Below are 27,842 nucleotides of genomic sequence, written 5' to 3'. Positions count from 1 at the left end.
AGAAATTTAACTTTATAGATTGGTTTATTTCGATGAGTCTTGCCTGCAAATATACGATCGCCTAGTAAATAAACTTAAAATCCTAAAGAAGATAGGTTACAATTACAGCTAGTTGAGTGCTTAAACAATAATGAAAAGAAAGATTTCTTTTCAGCTGCAGATCGCAAGTCAGATCGATCGTAACCGACTTATTGCTGTTAAATAAGTGATTGTACTAAGTAATTTACTGTCATTTCCGGTTGGCTGGATCCAGTTATTTAAGTTAAGTGCGATTTCGATTCAAATTCAGTACAAGACTGCAATTCAACTGCCCATACATCGCCCACCCCACTTGGATTGACCTGTGAGCTCTTCCTTGTGGGGTTGTTTTTTATAGAAGATGGAAAAACAACATTCATCTTTCTTTTGAATCGCTCTCTGATCTGCAGATAGACGAGAACATGAAATATGGCTCTTAGCACTAGTACTCGGATATTTATCGAAACACTAAAGGTTGATGATATGGAGTTAATAATCGGTTTGATTTTTTTTTCTTACCTGAGTGTTTCGCATGCAGTGCAGGGCAAAAATCAGGAAACCCTGCAGCAGAAAAATGATATTAGGATCATTACTTTTTACAATATGCAAACAAACTAGTCAAATATCTATTAAGATTTCCAAGAAAGAAGGAAAATTGCATATCTCATAATTCAAAAGAGGTCTGTCTTATCTTGCCTAGTTAATAGCTTTTTGTTTTCAAAATTCAAAAAAATATCATGTGACAATTGTAACGATGTCTTACTTGGTTAGAAAATAAAATAATGATAGAGCTTGAATGATTTTGAATGTTACCATCGAACACTGACCTGAGCAGAGTTAAGTACGGTGAAGATGTAAACGAAAGCTTTATGTACAGGCGAGAGGAGACCGAATAGCCACGTGACACCCAGCAGGGGAATCATCACCACGCATGCTTTGATGCCAGCTCTGGGAGTTAAAAAGAGAAAATTCCTTTATTTTCCTTTGACAAGGAATTTTCAGTTTTAAATATCGTGAGGCCTTACTGATTAGGGAATGAGGAAGTTGGGTGAGCAGAGCCTCACAGGAGAACATGGCAACCTCTTCCACTATTTTGTTATAGTTTAATGTTGTGAGCCTTACCGTATTTGCTGAGAATGGTCGTCTTCCCTTGTTGGCTGCAACAAATTGGTCATCTCCTTTATGACTCGTACGAGTATCAAGATATTGAGCTGAAGAATACAGTAGAAATAAATTGATTGTTTAGATATGGTTATCGAATAGGCAAAGCAGGAAAGGATCCTTGACAGATACACTACTAGTTTGGTAACAAGCGTGGGATAAAGAGTCATTGACAGGGAATAGAACTCTCAACCGGGGGACCTAGATTATGAGCTTCGATTATCTGACAATGAGCTGAAAAAAACGCGAACTAAAGTGTCTTAACTGAATTAACTATGCAAAGTGAATCCTCATATTAAATTACATAGATTTAAGAGAGGATGTTAGCATCCATCGAACAAATTTGAAATATTGTGCAAGTCACCCAAAATTCGTTTTCTCTCCTACTTTCATAATTTGCAGCCCAATATGTCCTTACATTGTGGTGTGGTTTTTTGTGAAAATTTATTTTAGTTTTCGAGAAATGATATTTTACATTTGACCGCACAAATATGCAAATTTTCACAGTGAATATTACCCGAGTTGTGTGACTTCATGTATCGAATTTTCTTGAACTCCGGTATTTCTGTCGGCATTGTCCTTTGTTTTATCATCTAAACTTAATCCCCTGTCATTATTGAAGCTGGCAAGGAAATATTTATTTTTTGGTGAATATTTTTGTCCGACATACCTCTTCTATGTCGAAAAATAACATCAAAACAAAGACAGTTTTAACAAATGACCGACATGACAGAATCTACTGAGCTTCTAGCTTTTCAAAGACAAAAGGATGGTTATAAGTTACTGTAAAAATTTGCTTGTGTATTTTTGCTTTTCTATCGTGAGACGAACTCAAAATCCAGCAAAATTTACTCGCTAGCGATTGTGAAATACACATGGTGTGCCTACTTGTCGCCACCGTTTACTGGCATAAATCACTACAGTTTGTAAAGAAATCAAACATGACACTCTCACCTTGTTTACTTATGATTGTATTAGCTGCTTCGATGATCAAGTTGTGCTCTATCACATTTTAGCCACATTTCATTTGCAGTTTGCAATTCTTCTCCACATTATTATATTAGTTGCATGACAAGCGTGACACATATAAATTCAAACATGAATGAACCCCTGAATTACCAAGAGATGGGTTTTTTTCCCTCTTTTCATATTTATAAAAACCTTCCAAGAATTTCTGTATTCAGAAAACTAAAATGTCCAGATCCATCAATGATTCCTTTGCCGGCAGAAGTCAAAGAATGTTTACAAAATCAATTCGATTGACAAGCTACATACTGATTTAGCTGATTGATCTATTGTATAAGCGTTTCACCGTAAATGCTAACAAGGAGATTTGCTCTTCTTTTGTTCGCTGGTGGGACTTGTTATCGAGAAGACCGACGTTGCCTATCTCAGGTCGTTCCCTTACGCAGTTGTAGAAAAGACATTTCAAGTTACTTGCGGAGATCCAGAAACTGAAGTTGATCTTATTTTTTCGCGAGCCGGCATCTTCGAGCTGAGACGCCAAAAGATATCGATGATGTTATAATTTGCCTCACCCATAGATCAAATCTCGATACCGGAGTTGGATGGATTCGTGGTTCCATTGGTAGGTGTAGAGTGCCTAAAGAAGTGTACGGCCATGGTAAAGGTAGGGTTAAGCCGATTCCAAAAGCCTATTGGGGAATTTGCAAGCGTGTACCACAGATAGTACGCAAGACGTCTGGAAAATTCATATAACCTGTTTTACTTACCACCTTGTGCAAAATTACGCGTCCCGTCAGTCTGAGGCCTCGATTGGGAATTGGGCAATAAGCTACCAAAAATCCAGACAGAGGCGGAGTTTTCTATACTAATGTCTGAGCACTTTGTAAGCTTCACACCATCTGGCGGCAGGCGTAATTAAGCACACAGTGGTATAGGGCCCTTCCGCGGTAGCTACAAGACGCTGACAAAACTTTTTTTTTCTTCACTGAAAATCACATCAAAATTTGTCTTTACTAAATTTCAAGTGTGCTGCACGTATCAGCACACTCCAAGGAACACCTATACATAAGAAGGCGAGGATGCACGCCGGTAATTTCCAAATCGACCCCTATAAAATTATAAAAGGTACCTGAGTCTTATCCTTGTGGGAGTGACAACAACTGATATCTACCCCTAAAAAATACCAATTTAAACACAAAAAAATTGAAAAATCCCAGAAATAAGACCTCCTTTATCGATGTGCTCAAGAGGCTCAAGTCAGATCATTGCAATCGTCCTGATAATGCCTATTTTAGGTATTTTATTAAGAGAAAAGCACCCTAAAAGGTACCAGGTAGGTCTCTGGTGGTCCACTAAAGTTTGAGACACCGTAAAAGGTATCGAATCACTGATTTTGACCCCTGAAAGGTAAGACAAGCATCCTCACCCATTTCCGATCGCCTCCCTCCTCCCCCCCCCCCCCCAGCAAAAAGTAATGGCCAAGCGTAATGTTATGACCGAAACAGCTTACTGGTCTTAAAAAATCATAAATAAACAAGGTAAGAGTGTTACGTTAGATTTTTTTACAAATTGTAGTGATTCATGCCTCGATATGTCAATAAACGGTGGCGACAAGTAGACACATCATGTATATTTCATAGTCGCTAGCAAGTAAATTTTGCCAGACTTTGAGTTCGTCTCACGACAGAACAACACAACTACACATGCAAATTTTACACTAACTTTATAACCATTATTTTGTCTTTTAAAAGCTAGAAGCTCAGTAGATTCTGTCATATCGGTCATTGTTAAAACTGTCTTTGTTTTGATGCTACTTTTCGACATAGAAAAAGTATGTAGGACAAAAATGTTCACCAAGAAATAAATATTTTTTTGTCAGCTTCAATAATGGCAGGGGATTAAATTTAGGTGATAAACAAAGGATTATACCGACAGAAATACCGGAAACATGTTCAATCTAATTGAGTAGTTACTCGCTATTGAAGATCATCACTACGCTAAAATTGACCAGCATCCTCGCAAACAGCAGCCACATCCAAAGTTTGTTGTGAGTAAATAGGAAAAGGAAAATGGTAAATATTGTGTGGGGTTATATCATAAATGCCTAATTTGTTTTTTAAAGAGCAGAGAAAAAAAACCTTTAGCAGCAAGTAGTCCAGGTATACCAATCACAATCACCAACACTAATCAAAAACTCACAACTTCGATGAAAGCCACAAAGGCGACGAATATCCAGATCAGGTTGTTAGCCGAGGAAAGCCAGCAACTAAACTCGAAGAAGTGAAACACAAGAAAGAAACACAAATTCTCAGCAAATAAAATGGTACCGATTGCAAACTACACGCAAAAACAAAACAAAGAATTGAATGCAACGAATTAAAAGGGGAAGAGCAAGAACAAACCGTTCGTTTTTTTATCTTACTGTTTATTACTAGTATAGCTTTGTAACCCTTCTTTTCCAGCAGCGATGCCAAGGGAAATGGCCACCATGATCACTGGAAGACCTACCGACATAGAAAGGAAGGAAATTGAAACACTTTACTGCATGACAACACTAGATTTGGCGATCCGAAAGCATGGTTACAGTTACCAGTGAATGTTTTTTTTTAAAAAACAAAGAAACTTACCCCATGAGATGACGTGATACACGTACATCTTGGTGTTGATGTTGTAAACTTTCACAACGAAGAAGTAGAGATAAATTCCCTCGATCAGCATCCAACAGAAAGCGGCCATCAAGAAATACTGCATCAGAGCTGCTACTGTAACACAGGCAGCCTATGGAAGGAGAGAGTTTTCGTAATTCTTAACGTGCTACTTTTGACAAGATGTTTAATGTGCAAAGATTAAATTCATTCTATGGATAGAAAGTGAGGCCACTAACTTTGTTTTCTGTTGCGTTTATTCCAGCGAGGAAGATGATCTGTCCAGCTCCAAGGGACATAGAAACACTCAGTCGAATTTGAGAGAGAGGTTGACGAACATCACTGGTCAAATAATAATAAAAAGAAAAAATGAATGTATCAGACAAAAGTAACAACAACAAAAAGATGGGCCATGAAATGTAGTTTGAAGTTGTGAGTTATCCGACATGCATGTTTTTATTGGTATGGAGCTTTGCACTGAGATCTCTTTCCTCACCAGACTAGTCGAGGAGAGCTAAGAATCTACCTAATTATTATTCAGGTACTTACGTGAGGCAAGAATAAGATATTAACGTTAAAAATAACCCGATGATGGACAGACTAACTCCCACGTAGGTGATAATTCTCAGAATTGTTTCGTCTTCCTCGGTGAGCTGTTAAATAAAAAAAAAAAAAACTTAAAGGAAAGCATGGAGTCAATTTATTTCGCCCATAAAATTATTGAGTAAGGCAAAAATTATTTGATCACCTTTGTGCTAACGTCGTGGTCCATTAAGACGGCAAAATGCGTCAAATGATTGCAGCTGCAAACTGTTTCTTCTGAGTTGCTTTTTGCTGTAACTACATGGCATCCTTCCCCTGAAAAGCTGTTAGACACGGAAAATAGTAAGTTAACAAAGCGTATAAAATTATTTCTTCTTTGGGAGAGAGGTAATGTTCGACAATTTTGCGCTAAGTTTTTCCTCCGATGTAGTCTTAGTTGCAAGAGCATTTGAATCAGACTTCTCCTCTCTTAAAACGAGAACATTTTGGATTCTAGGAGAGTGTTTTCATTCATACTCCTCCATTCTTACAATGAATAAACACTATACAATAATATATTGTAGTTTTTTACCTTTTGTTGAAGCCACTCCAAAACATACAGCGCTTCTCTGCTGTCGAAACCTGAAAATAGATCATAGCTTGTTAGAGTAAATCAAAACAACGCATAACAACTAATTTTCACGTTACCTTTAAGTTTTCGAACTTTAGGATGACATTTTCCCACAAAGTCTCTGGCTTGGGGTCCATAGTTATGGCCATTATCCTGGAGTTGATATACCTATGAGGGAAATTTTATTTAAAAATAAATCAGAAACGAAGAAGCAACATCATGTACCTTTGGCAGATTGAATCGAGCTTTTCATGAAGGTGGAATGGTCCGAGACAGGCAGGGAGTTTTCCAACCCAATTTGGGGTTTTGGAAAGTTTCTAAGTTCAGGTTGGTTTAACAGAGATCTTATGTGATTTCGTGCTATGTATTTCCATGGAAAGCGACATACAATAACAGGAAAATATTATTACCTTTTGTTCCCTGTTTCACTCCTGATAGCTTGATCTGTCAGAATTAGGTCATGCAGATCGTTGTATACAAACGCAACTACCAATGATCCTTAACCCCACCAGAAACAACAAAAAATTAAAGTGATCAAACAACAAAAAACACTCAAAATTCAAATTTTCATTAGGCTCTGAGGTATGTGACATTAGAAGGAAGGCGGATGATGAAAGAAAATAGACTATGCAAACTAATGAAGCTCATTCTTAAGGTTTTATTTCGAGATAGAAAATTGGAGTGGAGAAATTACTGAAGGCAACTAAAAGCTGTAGAGTTAAGACTTTAGTGAATACGAACCATTTTCCTCAAAGTTCGAAGATGCAATATCGATTCTCGTATGCCATTGTTGTTCCTCAAAGTGGAAGTCACTAGCATTCAAGTGATAGGCTTTTTGAATTGCCAAAACTGTCGGAAAAACAATGCTTAACGACAACATACTTTTTGCGGTGTAGATTATAATCTTATCGGATGGACGTGTATTGTTTGTATTGTATTTACCATTTAATGACTTTCCAACAAATACAACAATTTTAAAAACGCTTTTTTAAAGAAAACTTGACTAAAAATGTGAATAGTTCTGCACGGACTAAAATTGTGAAAACTCATTTCCGAAATATCGTTCCCCGTTTCCGCGGAGAAAATAAGCTTTCATTAGGGAGTTTTTACGAGTACGGTTAAAAAAGCATGCTTTTATATGCATCGTAGACGCCATGCCAATTTTGAGCTCAGTGCATAGCATGAAGTAAGCGGAAAGTATTTGTAAGATTTGATAATTCTGCTAACAAATATAATTTATTATTTAGGAAAAGTTACAATAGAAAGAGTGAGAAGAACGGTTTTAATATTTTGAAGGATTCATTTTTCTCTTCTTGATTGTTCAAGAATACCTTTAATTTCTCTTCCCACCTCAAAAATGAAAGCATTAAACAAATTAAAAAACAGACGAGTCGATGACGTCCAATAATAACATTTCTAAAAAGTTAGTTTAAAACTGAGTTCTTACATCATCTAGGAACTTATAAAACTCGGTCGGTCGGTCAGCAAGACATTAAGTAACAGAGGAACAGACTTTAAAACTAAACAGAATTGAAGGCCGCAACCTCACCCATTTTTGGGAAAACCATCCTCTCTGAAGGCCTCATTCCACTCAGGTGTTGCTTGCCATAATTAAGAGCAAATTTCTCAAAGGCTTTCGCTACCTTAAAGATGGATATTTTTAGTGTTTTAACCTCTTCTAGGCCAGCCTTGTCCTTTGTGACGTTCTTGATTTTTACGGTGAAATCTTCAAACACAATTACAGCCTCCTAAAATTACATAAAACATTTACTTTTTGCGGATTAAAAACATATATAAAAAATAAAAGCCTTTAAGTTAGGAAAATTGTATACCTGCATGGAACTCCTTCTGGTAATATTTATTCCGCCAAACTTTAAAACATACTCATTTGCCTAAAATAAATGAAAAAAATGTCTGTCAAATTCATACACCGCGCGGGTTCTGAAAAGTGGCGTGCAGAGAAACAGTAAATGACTATTTACAACACATACCAGCATCTGAGGTGCCCTCGCCGGCCAAGGCGATGGCAATGGCGATGAAGATAGCGACGGCGACGGCGACGGCGACGGCGATGGCGACGACAATAACGACGGCGGTGGTGACAGCGACAGAGAGAGCGGCGGGGATGGTAAGGACAATGACGAGGGCGAGGGCGAGGGCGAGGGCGAGGGCGAGGGCGAGGGCGAGGGCGAGGGTGAGGGCGATGTAGATATTGATGAATCTTGAAAGAAAAATAATTATTAAGACCATATCATGAGGTAAAATTGCCTTAGTATTTCATTTTGAGGGCAAAAATGCGGAGTAACAAAATGGCTACTCTGAACGATCGAAACTCTTAAATGCACTCGATGTTTTGTTGGTTATACAGAACACTCCCTTTGTATTATTTTAGTCGTTCGCATACGTCATCTGTGATTGATGCTCAGATAGAGCCTTGCGATGTTTTTCGAAAACTAGACGTCAAACTAGACACCAAAAAATACTAGAGAATTAAATATTTCCTGTAGAGTTTTCCTTAGTGGCTGAAAAAGCTGTGGGACAATATTTCAATAACCTGTTCCTTGTTTTTTTGCTTGAATTGTATTCCACCAATCAAAATCCATTTTGCCGCATTAGACTTCTCTCCAGCATTTTATCTCATATTTGAATTGCATTATCCAACACCACTGGAAAACTCACATGGAACTAAATGCTACTGATAGTGAATTTTCCACCCAATTTTCCCTCGTTATGACTTTTCCACCTGAATGTTAATTCAGGTGGCAAAGTCCAGATAGGCAACAACCAATTAAGGAGCCGTCTTTAAAATACTATCCATTTCTCTTGTTCAGTGTATCTCCACTTATTCGAGATCGCAATATATCTTTGGTTAGGGTCTATTGGAAATACATCAGAGTTTCATTTTTCTTTTGGTAGTTAAGTTACGATGAATTTTTTTTCAGGCACCTAGCTGTAGACGAATAATATAGATTTTCTCTCTGTCTTAGGAGCGGCAGTAAACGTAGTCTCTTCCTCATCCGTTATTTCGTCTCGTTACACAACGCACTCTATCTCTAACGCCGAATGGAAGGTGCTGCGTGACGAGACCAAACAACAGCTGCGAAGGAGACAACGATAAACGTGGCACCGATGAATTTTATTTTTGCTCGGAGGTTTTTAGACAATAGAGACAATAGACCACAGATTACCTGTGTGAGCTCACATAAATTGAGCTTTTTTCCGTTACAAAACTGAAAGCGTTAGGAACACAAAGTGTCTCATCTCAACTCACCCAGCAAAAATAATAACTCTTGCATGCTACGTATGCCTATGCTTTTTTTATTTGATGAGGAGAACATCAATTAAATTCCAACTCAGCATTGACTACTTTTAAACAAGAACATGTATCTACGCCCTCTGGTGGTCTATAAGAACTGAGGTAACTCTTACTAACTTCGCTATAAAGTAATGGTTGCTAAGTCGATCGAATTAAGTCGATCGAATAAGATACAGAATGGTCAGTTTATTATGTTCAATGCACATTTTGCATTGCATTGAAATTATCCCCTACAACTTCACAATTCAAACGATCAGATATTAAAATTAGAATACAATAAACACAAAATTGACTCCTATATGCGAAGAACAAATAAGTCTGCAAGTCTTTTGTATTTGAGATAGTTTGATGCTACACTGGTTTGCAGATTTAATGAATGTAACCGAAGAAGTTACAATTCATAGACCCAACCTTTCGACACCCCTGTCTAGTGCCTTCATCAGGGGTGATCTAAACGCTGCAACAAGAGGTCCTTTTATATGATCACTAATTAGCGGCCTTTTTTCTGACGAGGTGTAAATAGGCGTCAGGAAGGAGACTGCCATCGTCACGATTTAAAGGAGCGTGAGCGGAGTTAATGTGCCAAGCCTTCAAACAAAGGCGCTGGTGGTAACGCCGATTATTGGTGATAATTTTAGAATTATCCCACCCAATTGTATGGTTGGTTAGGCAAGTATGCTTCGATAAAGCTGAATTTTCCTTTTTGCAAAGAAAAACCGCTTTTTGGTGCTCTTTTAACCGTGTACCAAACTGGCGTTTGGTCTGTCCGATGTATTCGTTGTCACAGTCATTGCAAGGAATAGAATAAATGGCGTCGGTTCGTTGTTCTTTCGTGACAGGATCCTTAGGTTTGGCGAAAATATGCCTCAAAGTCTGAAAAGGTTTTTGAGCAACATTAACGTTGTGGCTATTCAAAATTCCCTTGATGGGTTCAGTAACACCCTGTATGTAAGGAATAAGAGCAAAACCAGTCGCTGGTTCCCTTTCATCAAGAGCGTTACTATTTGTAACTGGTTTTTGGCAGTTACGGAGAAAAGTTTTTGTATAGCCATTTGCCTTTAGGACATTGGAAACATATTTCCTCTCCTCAGCCTTCGAATCGAGTGATGATGGTAGACAGTCAGCCCTCCTAAGTAAAGTTTTGGCTACAGACTTCTTATGGCAAATAGGATGGTGAGAATCGAAAGCGAAGTATTTGTCGGTGTGGGTGGGTTTACGGTAGACACTTGTCTCTAAATTACCCTGAACCCCTCTGGACACATTTAAATCAAGAAAGGGCAAATGTTTATCCTTTTCACGTTCAAGGGTGAATTGGATCGACGGCTCTACTGAATTCAAATGCGACAAGAGGCGCTCCGCTTCATTTCCAGATACCGCAGAAATAACATCATCGACATATCGTTTCCAGAAAAAGGGTTTAACCGGTGAAGTGGCTAAGGCCCTTTGTTCTCGCAAGATAACCAGTGTAGCATCAAACTATGTCTTAATTTCCACCTGGTTGCCGTGTGAACTTTAAGATATTTTATTTGCGAGAAAAGTATGGTCAAACTGTTGTTACAAGGGTCAACCGGCTCGCGAACATCAGAGTCCGCATTTCTAAGACTCGCTGTCATTTGTATTTCAATCACCGTTGCAAAGAAAACCATGTGCTTCCATCGAGTTTGAGGTTTCGGCCTCCTTTACGGAGTGCTAAAGGATACAAGCTCATGGTCCGTACTGGTTTTTCTTTTCTTAAGCTACGAATAGATGAATGTCACAGTTCTATACTGCTGTTGCGTACGTTATTCTCTCGTTCATTCAGTGAACTCTCTGCTTTGATTAACAACTCCGAAACTTCCTGGGTCGAGGAGTTTTGCAATTCGAAAGAACTGCAGACGTTTACCAAACAGAGAGAGAAACACGACAGAAAACTCCGTCACTTGCTCAGTAAGAGGTCTCCTGTTAATTCAGGCTCATCTCTGAAAGATAAATGGGTCATGAACCTTTCCTCCAAGGTGTTATCCGCGCTGGAACGGAGTGGTTTAGAGAAGGGTCTAAAGTTTGCTATTGCTCCTCGCAAAATACCGACTGCCGAAATTGTTGCCGCTGTTGAGGAGAGTATCTCTCAACTCAACGACGATCGTAGGCATTTGGTAAGAGCAGAAGTAAGTAGCATACTCAGGCGTGCTAAACCTCTTCCCAAAAACATTCAAAAGGATGTTTTCAATGCGCTTATAACTCGCAAAAAGGATCCGGACAGGCTCGTACTACGAGCCTGTCCGGATCCTTTTTGCGAGTTATAAGCGCATTGAAAACATAAGCGCATTATAAGTATTATCTGCTGACAAGGGTAATTATGTTGTGGTTATGGACAAACAGCAATATCACGACAAAGCTTTGTCTCTGCTTAATGACAAGAGTACGTATGCTGTCTTAAACTCTGATCCTACCAGTAAAACTCAAAGAAAGTTAAACAAAATGTTGCTTGATTTGAAAAAAGCTGGCAGAATTAGTGACTCTACGTACAAAATGTTATACAGAAGTGACGGCTGATGTCCACGTTTTTATGGCTTACCTAAAATTCATAAACCGAGAATTCCTTCGAGACCCATTGTCTCTTTTGTTAATTCTCCGACTTATGCAATTTCTGGTTATCTTGCGAGAATTTTGTCGCCTGTTGTTGGGAATACTGATTACACTGTCAAAAATTTCTGCGAATTTACGGATTTCATAAGAGATAAAACTCTAGACGCTTGTGAAGAATTAGTATCTTTCGACGCTGTTTCGCTCTTCACCAAAATCCCAGTTGATCTTGCCGTTAAGGTTGCGGAGGAAAGACTCAGAGAAGATGCTTCCCTTGGACAAAGAACTTCTTTGCCTGTGGAGGATATTATTCATCTGCTGTCTTTTTGCCTCAAAACCACGCAATTTACATATAACGGCACATACTATCAACAAGTTTTTGTTACAGCGATGGGTTCGCCTGTTTCTGCTGTCATTGCTAACATGGTAATGGAAGACGTGGAACAAAGGGCCTTAGCCACTTCACCGGTTAAACCCTTTTTCTGGAAACGATATGTCGATGATGTTATTTCTGCAGTATCTGGAAATGAAGCGGAGCGCCTCTTGTCGCATTTGAATTCAGTAGAGCCGTCGATCCAATTCACCCTTGAACGTGAAAAGGATAGACATTTGCCCTTTCTCGATTTAAATGTGTCCAGAGGGGTTCAGGGTAATTTAGAGACAAGTGTCTACCGTAAACCCACCCATACTGACAAATGCCTCGCTTTCGATTCTCACCATCCTATTTGCCATAAGAAGTCTGTAGCCAAAACTTTACTTAGGAGGGCTGACTGTCTACCATCATCACTCGATTCGAAGGCTGAGGAGAGGAAATATGTTTCCAATGTCCTAAAGGCAAATGGCTATACAAAAACTTTTCTCTGTAACTGCCAAAAACCAGTTACAAATAGTAACGCTCTTGATGAAAGGGAACCAGCGACTGGTTTTGCTCTTATTCCTTACATACAGGGTGTTACTGAACCCATCAAGAGAATTTTGAATAGCCACAACGTTAATGTTGCTCAAAAACCTTTTCAGACTTTGAGGCATATTTTCGCCAAACCTAAGGATCCTGTCACGAAAGAACAACGAACCGACGCCATTTATTCTATTCCTTGCAATGACTGTGACAACGAATACATCGGACAGACCAAACGCCAGTTTGGTACACGGTTAAATGAGCACCAAAAAGCGGTTTTTCTTTGCAAAAAGGAAAATTCAGCTTTATCGAAGCATACTTGCCTAACCAACCATACAATTGGGTGGGATAATTCTAAAATTATCACCAGTAATCGGCGTTACCACCAGTGCCTTTGTTTGAAGGCTTGGCACATTAACTCCGCCCACGCTCCTTTAAATCGTGACGATGGCGGTCTGCTTCCTGACGCCTATTTACACCTCGTCAGAAAAAAGGCCGCTTATTAGTGATCATATAAAAGGACCTCTTGTTGCAGCGTTTAGATCACCCCTGATGAAGGCACTAGACAGGAGTGTCGAAAGGTTGGGTCTATGAATTGTAACTTCTTCGGTTACATTCATTAAATCTACAAACCAGTGTAGCATCAAACTATGAATGTTGTGCCGCGTAGCACTGGGAACACAAATGGTGAAACAGAGAATTAACTCTGAAGTGTAAATTAAAGTGCAACTTAAACCCATGAATAACCCACAGGGCGTTAGCCCTAATAAAGGGAAACAGGGAACCACACGAGGCAAAGAAAAAATCTTTTGACCTCGGTGGGAATCGAACCCACGACCTCCGGATTAGATCTACCGTTACTCTGCCGACTGAGCTACGAGGTCGCACAGAGATCGCCCTTAATCGTCCCCGACTTTCTCTGTGCGACCTCGTAGCTCAGTCGGCAGAGTAACGGTAGATCTAATCCGGAGGTCGTGGGTTCGATTCCCACCGAGGTCAAAAGATTTTTTCTTTGCCTCGTGTGGTTCCCTGTTTCCCTTTATTAGGGCTAACGCCCTGTGGGTTATTCATGGGTTTAAGTTGCACTTTAATTTACACTTCAGAGTTAATTCTCTGTTTCACCATTTGTGTTCCCAGTGCTACGCGGCACAACATTCATATGTACCCTTACTTTCTCTTCGCCGCGATTCACCATCCTAAATCGTCCCCGACTTTCTCTGTGCGACCTCGTAGCTCAGTCGGCAGAGTAACGTTAGATCTAATCCGGAGGTCGTGGGTTCGATTCCCACCGAGGTCAAAAGATTTTTTCTTTGCCTCGTGTGGTTCCCTGTTTCCCTTTATTAGGGCTAACGCCCTGTGGGTTATTCATGGGTTTAAGTTGCACTTTAATTTACACTTCAGAGTTAATTCTCTGTTTCACCATTAGCATCAAACTATGTCTGATTGTCCACCTGGTTGCCGTGTGAACTTTAATATATTTTCTTTTGTATTTGTTTTATAAAACGATGGTTGGCATGTTTCTTAACCGACATGAGTTATTGGCTTTTCACAAAAGGTAACGCACTTCACCTCATTATACGTTATCATCTAACAAAGCAATTGGACTATGATTATTTGTAAGTGGTATTCACCATCAGTTCCATAACTGCTGTTACTCGTAATAGTCATAATAACAGAACCATCTGCAACTTTTCTCTGCTCACAATGTTAAAAGTTAGATATGTATATCGTGAAAACGTTCATTGAGATTGTTTCAAACATATTTTCAATTAGGCAAAGGTAAGTGTAAACTTGATCCTGACTCTCAAGGGCTCATATAAATTCTATCGTGTGTATCACAAAGGCTTGGAAATAATGTTTTTGCTACGCTTAAGCTCTTCTGGTGCCTTTTAGTTTACTCAAAATAACAATAAAAACAACAAGAACAACAAAATATCAACTCACCCTTGGAAATCTCACAAATATAAGCATCCTGATATCCCCAATTTTCACTGTTAACACCACCAAACACGCCCCGTTCTCCACTACTAGACCGCTTGTACATAAAAGCCGCGTCTTGTTCACCACTTGGCTCCCCTTGTCCCCATTTGGATACAGTTAGCAGTCTTCCACTCACCCAGGTCCAATTCCCAGCCTTTTTTGATAAACCAATACTCCATCTATTTTCATAGTGCGTTGTATTTCGCCTTTGAATCTCGTCATTGATGAAATTCCATTCTCCCTCGGTTTCAATGGAAACTAGGTCCCCTCCATGGCTTTGGCAGTTTTCTCGGTTCCAGTACCAGGACAATCCACATACCGAAATTATGTACCAAGAGTTGTTAAAAGTTATATTTGGGCATTCTACAAAATGATAATGATGAAAACAAAAATAATAATTAGCATAATGACGATAGACAAAGTAATAATTATGATAATTGAGATAACATAAAAAGATTATAATCACAATCACAATAAAGGAGAAAACTAAATAAGATAGGAAACGTAACTCTCTATTTGATTCTTATTGTTAAATATTATGTTTGATCAGTGTTAATTAATACAATACATCTTTCTTCACTACGGCGTCCGCAATCTCTGACCTGGTTTTCTGAATTAGTTAAGTTCACTTCAGCTAAGATTATTTGTGAGTTCATGCAATTTTGGTTGTTGTGTTTTGAATAATTAATTAGCTACTCGTTGAGCTGACACCTCCCCCACCCTGCCCCTATTCTTCCTCCTCTATCTAATCAGACTTAAAAAACGTAAAATTGACTGTGAATTTAAGTTCTCATAAATGTGCAACTGGAGATACGCAGTTGACGGTATACAGTTGTTAAGGGAAAGGTTGTCGGTAAAAAAAGAGCACAAATTTAAAAGTGCACACAGCAATCGTAGAAGACTATCTAAGATAATCAATATGGACATAAAAGGAAAAGATGAATTAATTAGGGTTCACTCCTTCTTTTTTCCTTACTTCTTACGGGTTGTTCAACCCCGAGATTCCTCGTCCTTAAATTGATATTTTCTAAGATTTCCCTGAAATCCTGAGGTCAAGTCATGCCATGACCTGAAAGCTACCCGCAATACCTTTCGGGGTTATCGCTTGCACTTCCGACAAGCTTGTTTTGGTAGCCTCTCTCGAAAGGACTGTTTTCCTCATTTTTTTTCCCAGAGGGCATGGTAACGAATCCTGCAATCTTATTTGTTCCTAATGTGGTCCGGATTTTCCTATCTCTGCCTACGGGCCGACTACATCCCTAGCTTCGTTGCCATTTTTCATGAATATATTTCGTTTCGCCGGCTGGGCAGTATTTTTAAGAAAATTATTTTAAAGAAAAAGAAACCGATTGATAATTTATTAATCTTCTCTTTCTCTCTCTCTTAAATCGATTTGGTTTCCTGGAAAAAAATGTTTTTGAAATGAATTTTGGTGGGAAGTATGTCATTTAATGGGTTGACACGCGGCCTAAAAACCGTTTGTAATTAACCTAAACCTTCATTAGAAGTAACTCAAAAAGTCAAAAGATGAGGTATTTGTTTACAATTGGATTCATTTATAAAACCTTCATTCATTTTATACCTGAATAAAAATAAGAAATAAAAATAACACTACTGTAAGAGGAAAAGACTAACAAGCAATGGCTTTTGTTAATTAATACAGTAGTCGGGTTAGTGTTTTACTACTTAGGTATTGGCTTGATCGCGATACTCGCCGGTGTAAATTTCTGTGCACGTTTGTCTGCACCTCACACCATTGCATTCTCGATTAAATTAAACACCGGCAAAGTCTCCATTATATTGAGCGCCGTTACATCAAGCACCAGCAAGTCCGTCGGGTTCCCCCTTCCCCCCTCTCCCCCTTATCATTCTTTAGCTCTAATTTTCTGAGAATGGGTATTGTACTTGGGGCATATTTCATGCCATTATAGTGACCAATTCCTATTACCATATAGCTGCATGCAAGGTGGTCCAACGTAGGCTGGGTGAGAGTCCTGCGTAGAGATTTGTCCGGGAACTGAATCTGCTGAACAATTATCACAAATGCAATAGAGAGGAATTAATTATTCAAAAATGAAAACAAATTGTTCTGCTCTGAGCAGCACTACTACTAAGTTAAGCGCCGCCTTGCGCCTGCACCGGAAATAATGACTCGTTACTTCTGGTACAGGCAATTTTTGTACTAAAAAAAGAATCCTTTTTTTCTTTAGTTTGGTATGTTGCTCGAACCTATCAAATCACCGCATTAGGGCATGTCTTGCGCTGCTATCAGATTGCCGCTTTTTTTTTTCTTGCATGTATCCCTTACCAATCAGAATGCCGCGTTAGGGTATGTATCTCGCACCAATCACATCATAATTTTTATACATTTTACACTAATCCCAGCGTTTGGGTATTGTTTTCTTGTGAATCATGTTATGCAACCAGCATTTCAATACGTTTTACCATGTATTCTAACTGCATTATCTAACACCACTTAAAAATGCAACTGATAGTGAACTTTCCACACAATTTCTCTGTATTTTGACTTTGTTTCCTAATAAAAGTCACTCTTAGCTACCATGGACTTAATACCATCGCGTGTTCATTCAGGGGGCAAAGTCCAGATAGGCAACAACCGATCAAGGAGCCCTCTTTGTAATACTATCCTTTCGTCTTGTTCAATGTATCTTCAGTTATTCGAGATCGCAAGGTATCTTTGGCTAGTGTCTACTGGAGATACGATTGAGTCTCATTTTGCTTTTGGAGTAAAATTACACGGAATTAAATTTCGGAGACAACTAACTGTAGACGAACAATGCTGATTTTCTCTCTGTTTGAGGAACGGCAGTACGCGTAACCATCATTTGGTCTCGTCACGCAAAGCGTTCTCTCTAACGGGTAAAAGAGGGCGTTGTGCAACGAGGCCAAACAACAGCTGCAAAGGAGACAACAGTAAGCGTGGCACCAATGCATTTTAAATTTGCTTGGAGGTTTTTAGGCAATAGACCAAAACATACCTGTGTGAGTTCAGATAAATTAGGTGCTTTTTCCTTTCTCTTAAAGTGAAGTAATGTAGTATTTTGGTTACTTAAAAAGTTATGCTCTTTTTCCGTTACAAAACTGAAAGCGGTTGGAGAACATCAATTAAATTCCAACTCAATGTTGACAATTTTTTGAACAAGAAAATGTATCTACGCCCCCTGGAGAGCTATTAGAACTGAGGTAACCCTTACTAACCTCTCTATAGAATATCGGTTGCCAGGTCGATCGAAATGCCCGCCATATTTGAATTAGATGCACGATGGTCAGTTTATTATGTTCACTGCACATTTTGCATTGCATTGAAATTAGCTCCTACAACTTTAAAGTTCAAACGATCGGATATTAAATTAGATTATAATAAACATAAAATTGATTCCCCTAACAGAAGAACAAATAAGTCTGCACGTTTTTTGTATTTTTTTTATAAAGTGGTTATTGGCATGTATCTTAACCGACATGAGTTATTAGCTCATCACTAAAGGTAACGCACTTCACCTAATCACGCGTTATCATGTAACAAAGCAATTGGACTGGTGATTCTTTGTAAGTGATATTCACCATCAGTTTCATATCTGTTTTTACTCGTAATAGTGATAGTAACAGAACCATAAGTAATTTTGCTCTGCTCACCAGGTTAAAAGTTAGACATGTATATCGTGAAAACGTTCATTGAGATTGTTTTAAACATATTTTCAATCACGCAAAGTGTAAACTTGATCCTGACTGTCAGAGAGTTTATATAAATTTTGTCGTATCACAAACGTCGGCAACTAACGTTTTTATAACGCTTAAGCGCTTCTAGTGCCATTGAGTTTACTTAAAATAACATTAAAAAACAACAACAACGACAACAATAAATCAACTCACCCTTAGGGATCTCACAAATATAAGCGTGCTTTTTTCTCCAACTTTCACCATCATCACTTCCAAACACGCACAGTTCGCCATTACTAGACCGCTTGTACATGAAAGCCGCGTCATGTCCACCACTTGGCTCCCCTTCTCCCCATTTGTAAATAGTTAGCGGGCTTCCACTCATCCAGGTCCAATTCCCTGCTTTTTTTGTTAAACCAATTCTCCATTTTTTGTTATAGTACTTAGTATTTCGCCTTTGAATCTCGTCATTAATGAAATTCCATTCTCCTTCGGTTTCAATGGAAATTAGGTCCCCTCCTAAGCTTTGGCAGGTGTCTCTGCTTGAGCGCCGGTAATTTCTATCCGCCGAAATTATGTACCAAGAGTGTTTAAAAGTTAGATTTGGGCATTCTACAAAATAATAAAGATGAAAAAATATACATATATTATCCTAATGATGATAAACAAAGTGAGAAACATAATAATAATAATAACATAAAAATATTATAATCATAATGACAATAAAGGAGAAAAATAAATGAGATAGAAAACGCGAAAAAAAAAATGTTTATGTTTGATCAGTGTTAGTTAATAGACTGACATCTTTCTTTACTACGGTGTCCGCCATCTCTAACCTGCTTTTCTGAATTAACTTCACATCAGCTAAGATTGTCTGTGAATTCATGTAATTTTTTTTTAGTTTCTTGTAACTGGAGATACGTAATTAACCTTATACAGTTGTTACGGGAAAGGTTGTCGGAAAAAAAAAGACATTAATTTAAAGTGCACGAGACAATCTCAAAAGATTATCTGGGTAACGGTAATCAATATGCACTTTATAACTTAGAGTCAGTCTTGCGATTTAAATAGGTTCATCAAACTCGTGATGCCTCGTCCTTAAAGTGACATTTTCTTAGATCTCTCTGAAATCCTGAGGGCAATAACAATGGTTTGGAAGCCACCCACAATACCTTTCGGGGTTATCTCTGGCACTTCCGACACGCATTTTTCCGACAACCTTTCTCAAAAGAACTGTATCTATTATTTGTTTTTCTCAGGGGGAGCGATAACGAATCCTGCAATCTCATTGGTTATCAATGCGGTCCGAATTTTCTCATCTCTCTGCCCACGGGCACGGTATCGCTTGAACGAACCGCCGACTACATCTCTAGCTTTGTTGTCATTTTTCATAAATTGATTTTGTTTGCCGGTAACTTTAAGCAAATTATTTGGAAGCAAATAAGGCCGATTAATAAATGATTAATCCTCTCTTTCTCTCTCTCAAATCACTTTGTTTGCCTGCAAAAAAATTGATTTTAAAATGAATTTTCGTAGCAAATATGTCATTAAATGGGTTGGCGCACGGCCTAAAAACCGTTTGTAATTAAAGTAAACCGTCACTAGAAGTAACTCAGAAAGTTAAGGTATTTCTTTACGCTTGAATACATTGATGGAAATTTCATACATTATATAATTATCTCAAACAATTTGTTCCCTGAAGAACAGTGAGCGAAGTCTTCTGTACTTCAAATAAGCTTTCGGTAGGTCTTTGCAACTCTGTTCAAGTTGGACATTGGTAAGGCGGTAAATTTCACAACAGTGAAAGAAGGAATTTAACGAGAAAAAGCTGCATTAAAATTGCCCTTTTGGAGAAAGACCAGAGTTACACATACGATTGCACCAAATTAAACAAAAGGGTAAATTCCCACAAATTCAAAACATAGCATTTACTTACAATTGTTTTCCACTTAAATTTACTTTCCAAACCAGCACTGTTGTTGTTCATGTTCTCTAGCGTGCATGCGCTTTTTTCTGACGCAATCTCTAATTGACATGTGTCAGATTGTGACAGATACTTGTAAAAAAAGTGTTTCAAAGTTCGGTTTGGAAGCCTTTCAAATCATATCTTTCACTACTCAACTAAAAATATTTCGTTGAAGCCTCTTTTTAATCTGTAATACCTCAGTCTGTTTCAACTACCATTTACTTGCTCAAAAATTGTTCAGTCTATGGAGAATCTTACCGTAATTATAGTCCTAAATCATTACGGTTCTTTTTGAAAACATTTCGTTGAGTTTAAGGAAAAACATATTGTTCTTCACCAGCCTAGGCTGGTTCGTATTGGGAAAAACTGTGCACTCTGTCCTAAGTATTGGTGTTCAAGACCTTGGGCACAGTCTTACTCAGTGAATAGCATATTTATCACTGACTCGTACAAGAAACACACAAACGCACACGCGCGCACAGACGCACAAGATAAAAATACTTCGGTGTCACGCCTTGTGACTCGCGGCAAGGGAAAATTCCGTGCGCTTGATTATCCCAATCGTGTCGCGCTCGACAAAAGTTGTGAAATGTACAATTTCGATCGCTGTTTTTCCAGCTGCAGGCGATGCAAAAAAGGACAATTCTAGAGTGATCAAATTATTTTTGAAACATGTTTCCCGAAAATTTTCCCGTGCATTATGTTCGATTACCAATACGCGCTAAAAAGTTCATTTATCGCTCACACGCACAAGCTAGGCGAGCTGAACATAATCTGTGAACAGTATTTTTCTAAGAAGCAAGAGCAATTTTCATGACACAAATGCAAGACTGTAATGTTTTAGCACATAATTTAATTTATGGTTCGATTGTGATCTTACCTTCGGGAATCTCGCAAATGTAGGCACCTGCATGATTCCAAGGGATACCATTAAAGAGGCCTCCATTCTTGGATATTTCCGCCTTTTTTTCGTTACCATCTGGCGCAGAATCTCGCCATTTCGAAATATTCAGTTGTTCTCCACTATTCCATATCCAAACCCCGTCTCTCTTCCATAAACCACTCACTCAAGTCCAAACCCAACCATTCTTCTTTAAACCAATGTGCCACGCACTACTATTCCCAGTACCACGCTGTTGAATCTCATTTCTGATAAACTGCCATTCTTCTTCAGTTTCGATGGATACCAGGTCACCTCCCTGACTGAAGCAGACATCCATGTTGTCCAACCAATATCCTCCGCTTTTCGAAAATATGTAAGAGGAGTTTTTGAAACAGGTTGCTTGGCACTCTATGAGGAAAAAAAAATTACACCCATTTTGAAACCACTGGTGGTCCCTGTAATCTGATTGGCTCTAATTGGTGCGATTTATTCACGAATCGCATCATTTTTCGCTTTAAATCACAGCTTTTTCCCAGCCAATGACGAGGCTTCACTAAAAACAAAACAAACTATCAGATTTCAAGGCTTGTTTAAAGTAACCAATCACATTGCAGGAAAATGAAGACAAAGAGTATGATGTGGCAAATTTTGCCACTTTTGATTATTTTAGATATATGAAATTTTTATATTTGCACTGCGGTGAAGAAACGAAATTAAGAGATCCTCGCAGCTAAGAACGCTAGGATCTCTTAATTTCGTTTCTTCACTGCAGTGCAAATATATGAATTTCATATATCTAAAATCATCATTCATCACTTGGACGATTTATTTGGACCCAACACATTGACCAGCTCCCAGTTGGCTTGTTAGCTCAGTTGGAAGGTCCTATTTTCAACTACTCGTTTCAGTAGTCTTCTTAGCTGCGAGGATCTCCTAATTTCGTTTGCAACTTTTGTTTCCAAAACTCTTGTTCCCCCCCCCCCCCCCAAATGGATGGATTTAATTTGAAATTGGCTCAGTACTGCATCAATAATGTATTTGAACTGACCAAGTCCTGTATTTGGGCGATTTCAAAATGGATGTAATAAAGTGGTAATTGAACCTCGTGTTGTGCAATTTTGGACCGAAATCATACATGCGATTTCAAATCGAACTCGCGCTGCACGCTTGTTCGATTTTGAAATCACGCGTATGATTCAGCCCAAAGTGCACTCCACTCAGTTCAATTACCATTATAAATAAATAAAAGAATAAATTTATACTGATGATAAAAATTGTGAAATTGTTGTAATTGGGAAGATCAGGGTAGCAGCACAGTTATTCTACGACTTTTTTGTTTTGCTTTCCAACCAACGTTTTGAATCACAATCCGATGTATATCTAACAGGAAGCCTATGTCAGATTATTATTATAAACAGTCAGATATTTATCTTTTTTGTTGTTCATTTTAAGATACATCAGTGTTAAAATTGGAAATACACTGACTTACCTGTTCGTGGAAATTCCATCAACAAATGAAGGATGACTGTGGAATAGAAAATGAGCAAATGAATTGATTGTTATCTCACGAATAACATTTGAAACAATGAAAAAAGTTTATCGCATTTCGTTAGATTAGATTAATGCTGATGCATTTTACTTGCTAAATGCCCTTAAACATCTTTCCAGTGACTTTTATTCCCTTCTATAGGGAGCAGACGGAGAAATAAAAAAAAAAAGTGCAGCATCTCTGCAATTTACCAACCAGCTCAACGAAACTTATTACCATGATGTGGGAAACATTTTTTTAAGGATAAGGTAGACCTTTGCGAATGTCCTTCGAACAAAATTTTTAAACGGGTTATTCGGAGTGCAACCAAACTATAAAACAATGAAAAGGATGTAGAATGTGCTATCCAGAAAAAAGATGATGTTTCGTCTAAGCTCGCAACAATTCGAAACGGACGATTTTTCTTTCAGCGAATTAACCAGGTACTAAGTCTGACCGCTCAAATAAAACTCCTGCACAATTTGAATCTTGAGTGGTTGGTCTCCAAAATTTTGAGGGGACCTTTCATTTTCTTGGGCGTTTCGAAACTATGGATCAGCAGAACGCGGAACCTGCGGTACCTCCAGAACCCACATATATTTATTTTTGTAAAAGAAGGGCATTGAGATCAGTATAAAGTTTGCTTTCGGGTTCAAAGAAGAATAGTTTAAAAGAAACATATGTTTTAATTGTCCATGATGTCCAACTTGGCGAGCAGTCAGCAGTCATCTAATTTGAGTGTTGATAACTGAACAATAATTTGAGAGCGCTAACTGTTTGGGTACTGCGATATCTGATTGACGCCTCATGGAAGGCTCTCAGTATAGATTTAGGTTGGAATTCATTATACATGACCTTGGGATGTGGAACACGAGGCGTTAACGTAACATCATCGCCCGTGATGCTCGTAGAATTTCAGAGTGATCCATTAGACATGACTAATAAGAGGACTTTATTAAAAGCCGAAGACAGAATCTTTTAATTAAGCTGAAATCAATAAAGAATCTCCATGTGGACGTAAGGAGTTCCATTGCTGAATTTTAATACATAAAAAATGCTTAATTTTAAGGGTTGTTTTAATTATTTTTCTGTGAGTGCACGTCACTTTAACCCCTCGGCTTATTTCGATAATCAGCTATCGAAATTCATCAATACTAAAGGGTTTTTAGCTCGCGATGAGAAAGGAAAAAGTACACCAATTCAACCTTTTTTTATTCCAAACCCCGGATCGAATTTTAAACTTTGAATATATCTAACCAAATGCCATTTTAAGTGGACCCTGATGATTAAGTGCGGTCTCTTGTCCAAGCACGTCGAACGTTCAACAGCTATCTGAAGAGGATAAAGGGGTAAGTTTCTAAAGAAACTGTGGTGCTGCGTCGGTGGGAGAGTATAGCAGGTAATTTAGTGTTAACAACTGAGTTGAAAACGTAAATTAGGCACCGTAAAGCGTAAAAAAGCTGACATTTCGAGCGATAGCCCTTCGTCAGAGCGATTGCAGGAATTGTGGGTTGTGTGTGGGTTTATATGCAGAAAGTGGAACTACACCATTTGTGGGGATATGGTGACGAGAAAACAGGAATAAATTAGTTGAATGAAAAGCGCTCGTTGATTCTGTGGGGATTAAGGGTGCCGATTTGGAATATAAATTTTTGTTTTAGCGTTTTACGGCTCCCGACCGTTACATTGACATCGGCGCTATCTTCTCTACCAAAGAGGAGCTCAGTCAATTTATAACCGCCATCAATTCCTTTCATCCGGATCTTAAATATACCTTGGAAATTTCCGACACTTCTTTGGCTTTTCTAGACATCAAAATTTCAATTGAAGGCAACGTTTTATATGCTCTAGTGTTTACTACAAACCTACAGATTCACATAGTTACTTGTTGTATTCATCTTCACATCCATCACACGTCAAGAACGCCATACCTTTTTCACAGTTTCTCAGAATTCGTCGTTCATGTAGTGACGACTCTGATTTTTTCCGAAAAGTCATAGGGAATGTACCAGTTTTTCGATAAACGTGGTTATCCTGTCTCTGTCGTTCAAGCGGGCCACCACCGTGCCCAACCAATTGATCGACAGTCAGCACTACAAACGGCTGAGAAGGATAACACGTTTTCAACTCAGTTGTTAACACTAAATTACCTTCTATCTGATGAGGAGAAGTTTTTCCCTTTTGACATCTTGTCGTGATGGCATAACACGATAGCAAATAATGTGTTCTTGTTATCCTAAATATGGCAGCCACAGCTGTTGTGCAGAGAACCATAACGCAAGCAACATGACCACCGTATGAATGTCTCGCCTGTGCTATTTGATCTTTGTTTACTTTGCACTTTATGGAATCTAAAAGGCTTAAGGAATCCAATTTATAAGAGATCCTTCTCTGATTATGAACTGGGAGTTTAATGCGGACGTCTTTAGAGTCTGATCTTTTTTTGTTTTAATTAACAGAGCCAAATATCCGTCACCTGACATTTTTTTCTCTGTTTGGTTTAGCTGAACTTAAAAACAGGACATTCCAAACTCGATATAAATGTTTAACAAATGGAAAGTCAAGATATAATTAAGGTGGTACTTACCTAGCGCACAACTTATTAAAAAAAGTTTTGCGCTCTTTGCCGGATTCAGTTGTACTCATCACACAATTCATCAAGCGCACGATACTATTATAAGTTGCTATCAGCAAGCTGTCTTTACACTTTATACGAATGTTTCATTGCGGCTTTTTCTTTTTCAATCATTTGGCATCGTACGGAAAGTGATTAATATCGAGAAACTAATAATAATGATAATACAAAGATCCCGAAGTTTTGCTTTGATGATTAACAAATAGTTTAGAAAGGGGATTCGTAGATTTTGGTATATTTCGTTTTAAGAGTTCCGTAGGTTTAAAATGGAAATAATTACTTCACAAATTGGAAAGTCAGTTTCGACGGTTTCATAGCTACAGCAGAACAAACAGGAATAACTAGCATCGTACTTACCCAGCACATAACATATTAGAAGAGTTTTGAAAATTTTGCCGGATTCAGTTGTATTTTTCATCCAGTCCATCATGCTCAAGATATACAAAGGTTGCTCTTAAGAGCTATCGTTACACTTAAACTTGATTCATGAAACGCTTTCATATGAGTTAGAGTTTAATGAAGATCATGATCTGTGATCGCATATTCATGGCATTATTCTCTATTTTTATTTTTCTGTCAAAGACGGACCAATAGACAAAAAGCAATTTGCAGCAGATGTGGAGCATTGTTTTCCTTAATAAGATCGAAAAACCTCACGGCATTAAAACACTATTTGTAGCTGAAGTTTTGTAAGGAAGCAGCTCAAAAATAATTGATGTTCAGGATGATTATTTCTTTATGAGCTCTGCTCTATGAAAGTTGTCTTAAACAAACTTCTGCTTTATTGACCGGTAGCTAAAGCTAGTATGCCATCTGTTCGTATGCATAAATTGAAATGATTACTACTCACTCATCTCGCCGATCACGTGCGGCGCATTTCAGTCAGTGGGTCTAATTGCTTTGTATACCTCTAACTTTGATGGACTAACTCGCTCATGTGTTAATTAACGTGTATTATTATTTTCATAGCACGGCAAACTCCGAGTCAAAGGATTTCTTCTCGGTTTTCTTAGATCATGAGCTCGATGTGAGTTTACATAAAGTTGATCGCTAATTGATTAGGAAACCAATGGATGCTAACGGCCATAGTTTAGTGTTCAGCCTCCAAAACAACTCTCCTCTGCAAAAGCGTCATACAGACCATCACTTTTGTGTCCGAATGTTTGAATCCCAACATTTTAGGAGGAGCGTTGGGGTCAAAAGCTCTTAGTGCAAGATGTTTCTGAGTCATCGTGATGTGCTCTGTGGGCGAGACATTCTACTCTCCCACGATCTCTCCACGCTCATGGAATAATTAATTATTCATTCTGGAATATTCCTTAGTCCTAGCTGCGATGTATCCAGTCAATCGAAGCTTGAAGCGTTTTGACCTACCGCATTTGAGCAGCGTAGAGAGAAAAGTGCTTGTATATTTCATAATAGTTCTTATTTTATTTCTTCCTTCTTAATCGCACGCTTCGTCACCATGTTTATTTATAAATGGGTATGACGTAACCAAGACTGTCTTAAACTGTTTGGCACATCTACATAATCGACTTCTTCTCTGGCTTGTTGAAATTCCTCTTCAATGCTACGTCTCCTCTGTAGTGATATTTGAAGACGAGGCCCATGGAAATATTCCGCATTTCTATCGCTAGGCTTTTTCCTTTAATTTGTATACTCTGTGTAAAAGTTCTTTAGTTGTTGTTTAATGATGTGTGCCGATTATTTTATAATCTCCTGGTTTATGCCATTTCCGGCTAACATTGCCTTAATTTAATTCCAAATTAATCAATGTATTTTCGATTCAAAACGATGCCCCTTATCATAGGGATGCAAAAAAAAAAAGGAAAATGTAACTGATCCACAAAAGATCGAGTCATAAGGTTTTTTCTGTTTTTTTTTAATTTTTTTATTTGTTGTTTATTTATTCAAACATTTACGTAGTCATCTACTTAATTATTAAGCAACAACTTTGAATGTCAGCGTTAGTTGCTAAGACTATTAGTATTATTGTTGCGGCACAATTTAACCGAAAGGAGCATTATTTTTCAACAAACCCAACTACTACATTAAACAACTTGTAATATTCTTATTAAGTGGCGAGTCTTAAAGGAAGTAGGGTAATTATCCTTAAATATACTTATTGAGGCCCACTACAAATTATATCTTAGCTTACCAGTGACACAATCTCACAGTTGTCTCTAAAGTTCCTCAAAATCAACATTACATTTGCTTTATTTCGGTATAACTTTCTGATAAGTCAATCTGTCCTGACAACAACAAGTACTGCCTCTGCACTACTGAGTCCTTATGTACAAAGTATTCCAGAAACTTCTGGAAGCTTACAACACAACTGTTTTGATAGTGTTACACCGTGGCTACGTAACCCAATAAAATTCTCCAGAAATTCCTTGGTATATATGTCAGCATTCTAAAAATTTCTAGAAACTTATGGCTACAGTTAGTACCCA

At 38.2% G+C, this 27,842-nt stretch overlaps 1 protein-coding gene across 3 annotated transcripts; it reads right to left on the bottom strand.

Moving 5' to 3' along the window:
• Positions 1-5: 5 nt before the first annotated feature.
• LOC149051978 (adhesion G protein-coupled receptor L4-like) lies at positions 6-25,893 on the bottom strand. 3 transcript variants are annotated; one of them, XM_089208608.1, is made up of 23 exons: positions 25,747-25,893; positions 22,716-22,751; positions 21,224-21,634; positions 18,591-18,989; positions 16,648-16,725; positions 14,664-15,062; positions 7,935-8,164; positions 7,776-7,835; positions 7,493-7,691; positions 6,685-6,792; positions 6,354-6,441; positions 6,021-6,111; positions 5,905-5,954; positions 5,539-5,656; positions 5,340-5,443; positions 5,030-5,132; positions 4,773-4,923; positions 4,568-4,649; positions 4,345-4,411; positions 1,141-1,229; positions 846-966; positions 538-579; positions 6-422 (listed from the first exon to the last, which is right to left on the bottom strand). In XM_089208608.1, exons 4-23 carry the CDS (start codon positions 18,760-18,762, stop codon positions 258-260), a joined length of 2,517 nt encoding a protein of 838 aa, XP_089064734.1. In that variant the 5' UTR covers positions 18,763-18,989; positions 21,224-21,634; positions 22,716-22,751; positions 25,747-25,893; the 3' UTR covers positions 6-257. The 3 variants fall into 3 exon arrangements, with proteins under 3 accessions (XP_089064734.1, XP_089064772.1, XP_089064839.1); XM_089208646.1 differs by having other exon boundaries at positions 16,648-16,722; XM_089208713.1 differs by lacking the exon at positions 16,648-16,725.
• Between the last annotated feature and the right edge of the window lie 1,949 nt (positions 25,894-27,842).

This window comes from Pocillopora damicornis, chromosome 1, assembly GCF_964200805.1.
Source record: "Pocillopora damicornis chromosome 1, jaPocDami1.2, whole genome shotgun sequence".
Taxonomy (NCBI): domain Eukaryota; kingdom Metazoa; phylum Cnidaria; class Anthozoa; order Scleractinia; family Pocilloporidae; genus Pocillopora; species Pocillopora damicornis.
The sequence above is the reverse complement of the archived record's forward strand: the minus strand, read 5'-3'. Positions and strand labels throughout refer to the sequence as shown.

Coding starts and splice junctions, on each gene's coding strand:
- LOC149051978 (XM_089208608.1), bottom strand. CDS start 18,762: ATGAGTGGAAGCCCGCTAACTATTTACAAATGGGGAGAAGGGGAGCCA. Junction 16,726..18,590: donor TATTTGTGAGATCCCTAAGG/GTGAGTTGATTT, acceptor ATAATTGTTCAG/CAGATTCAGTTCCCGGACAA. Junction 580..845: donor CCGTACTTAACTCTGCTCAG/GTCAGTGTTCGA, acceptor TTTCTGCTGCAG/GGTTTCCTGATTTTTGCCCT.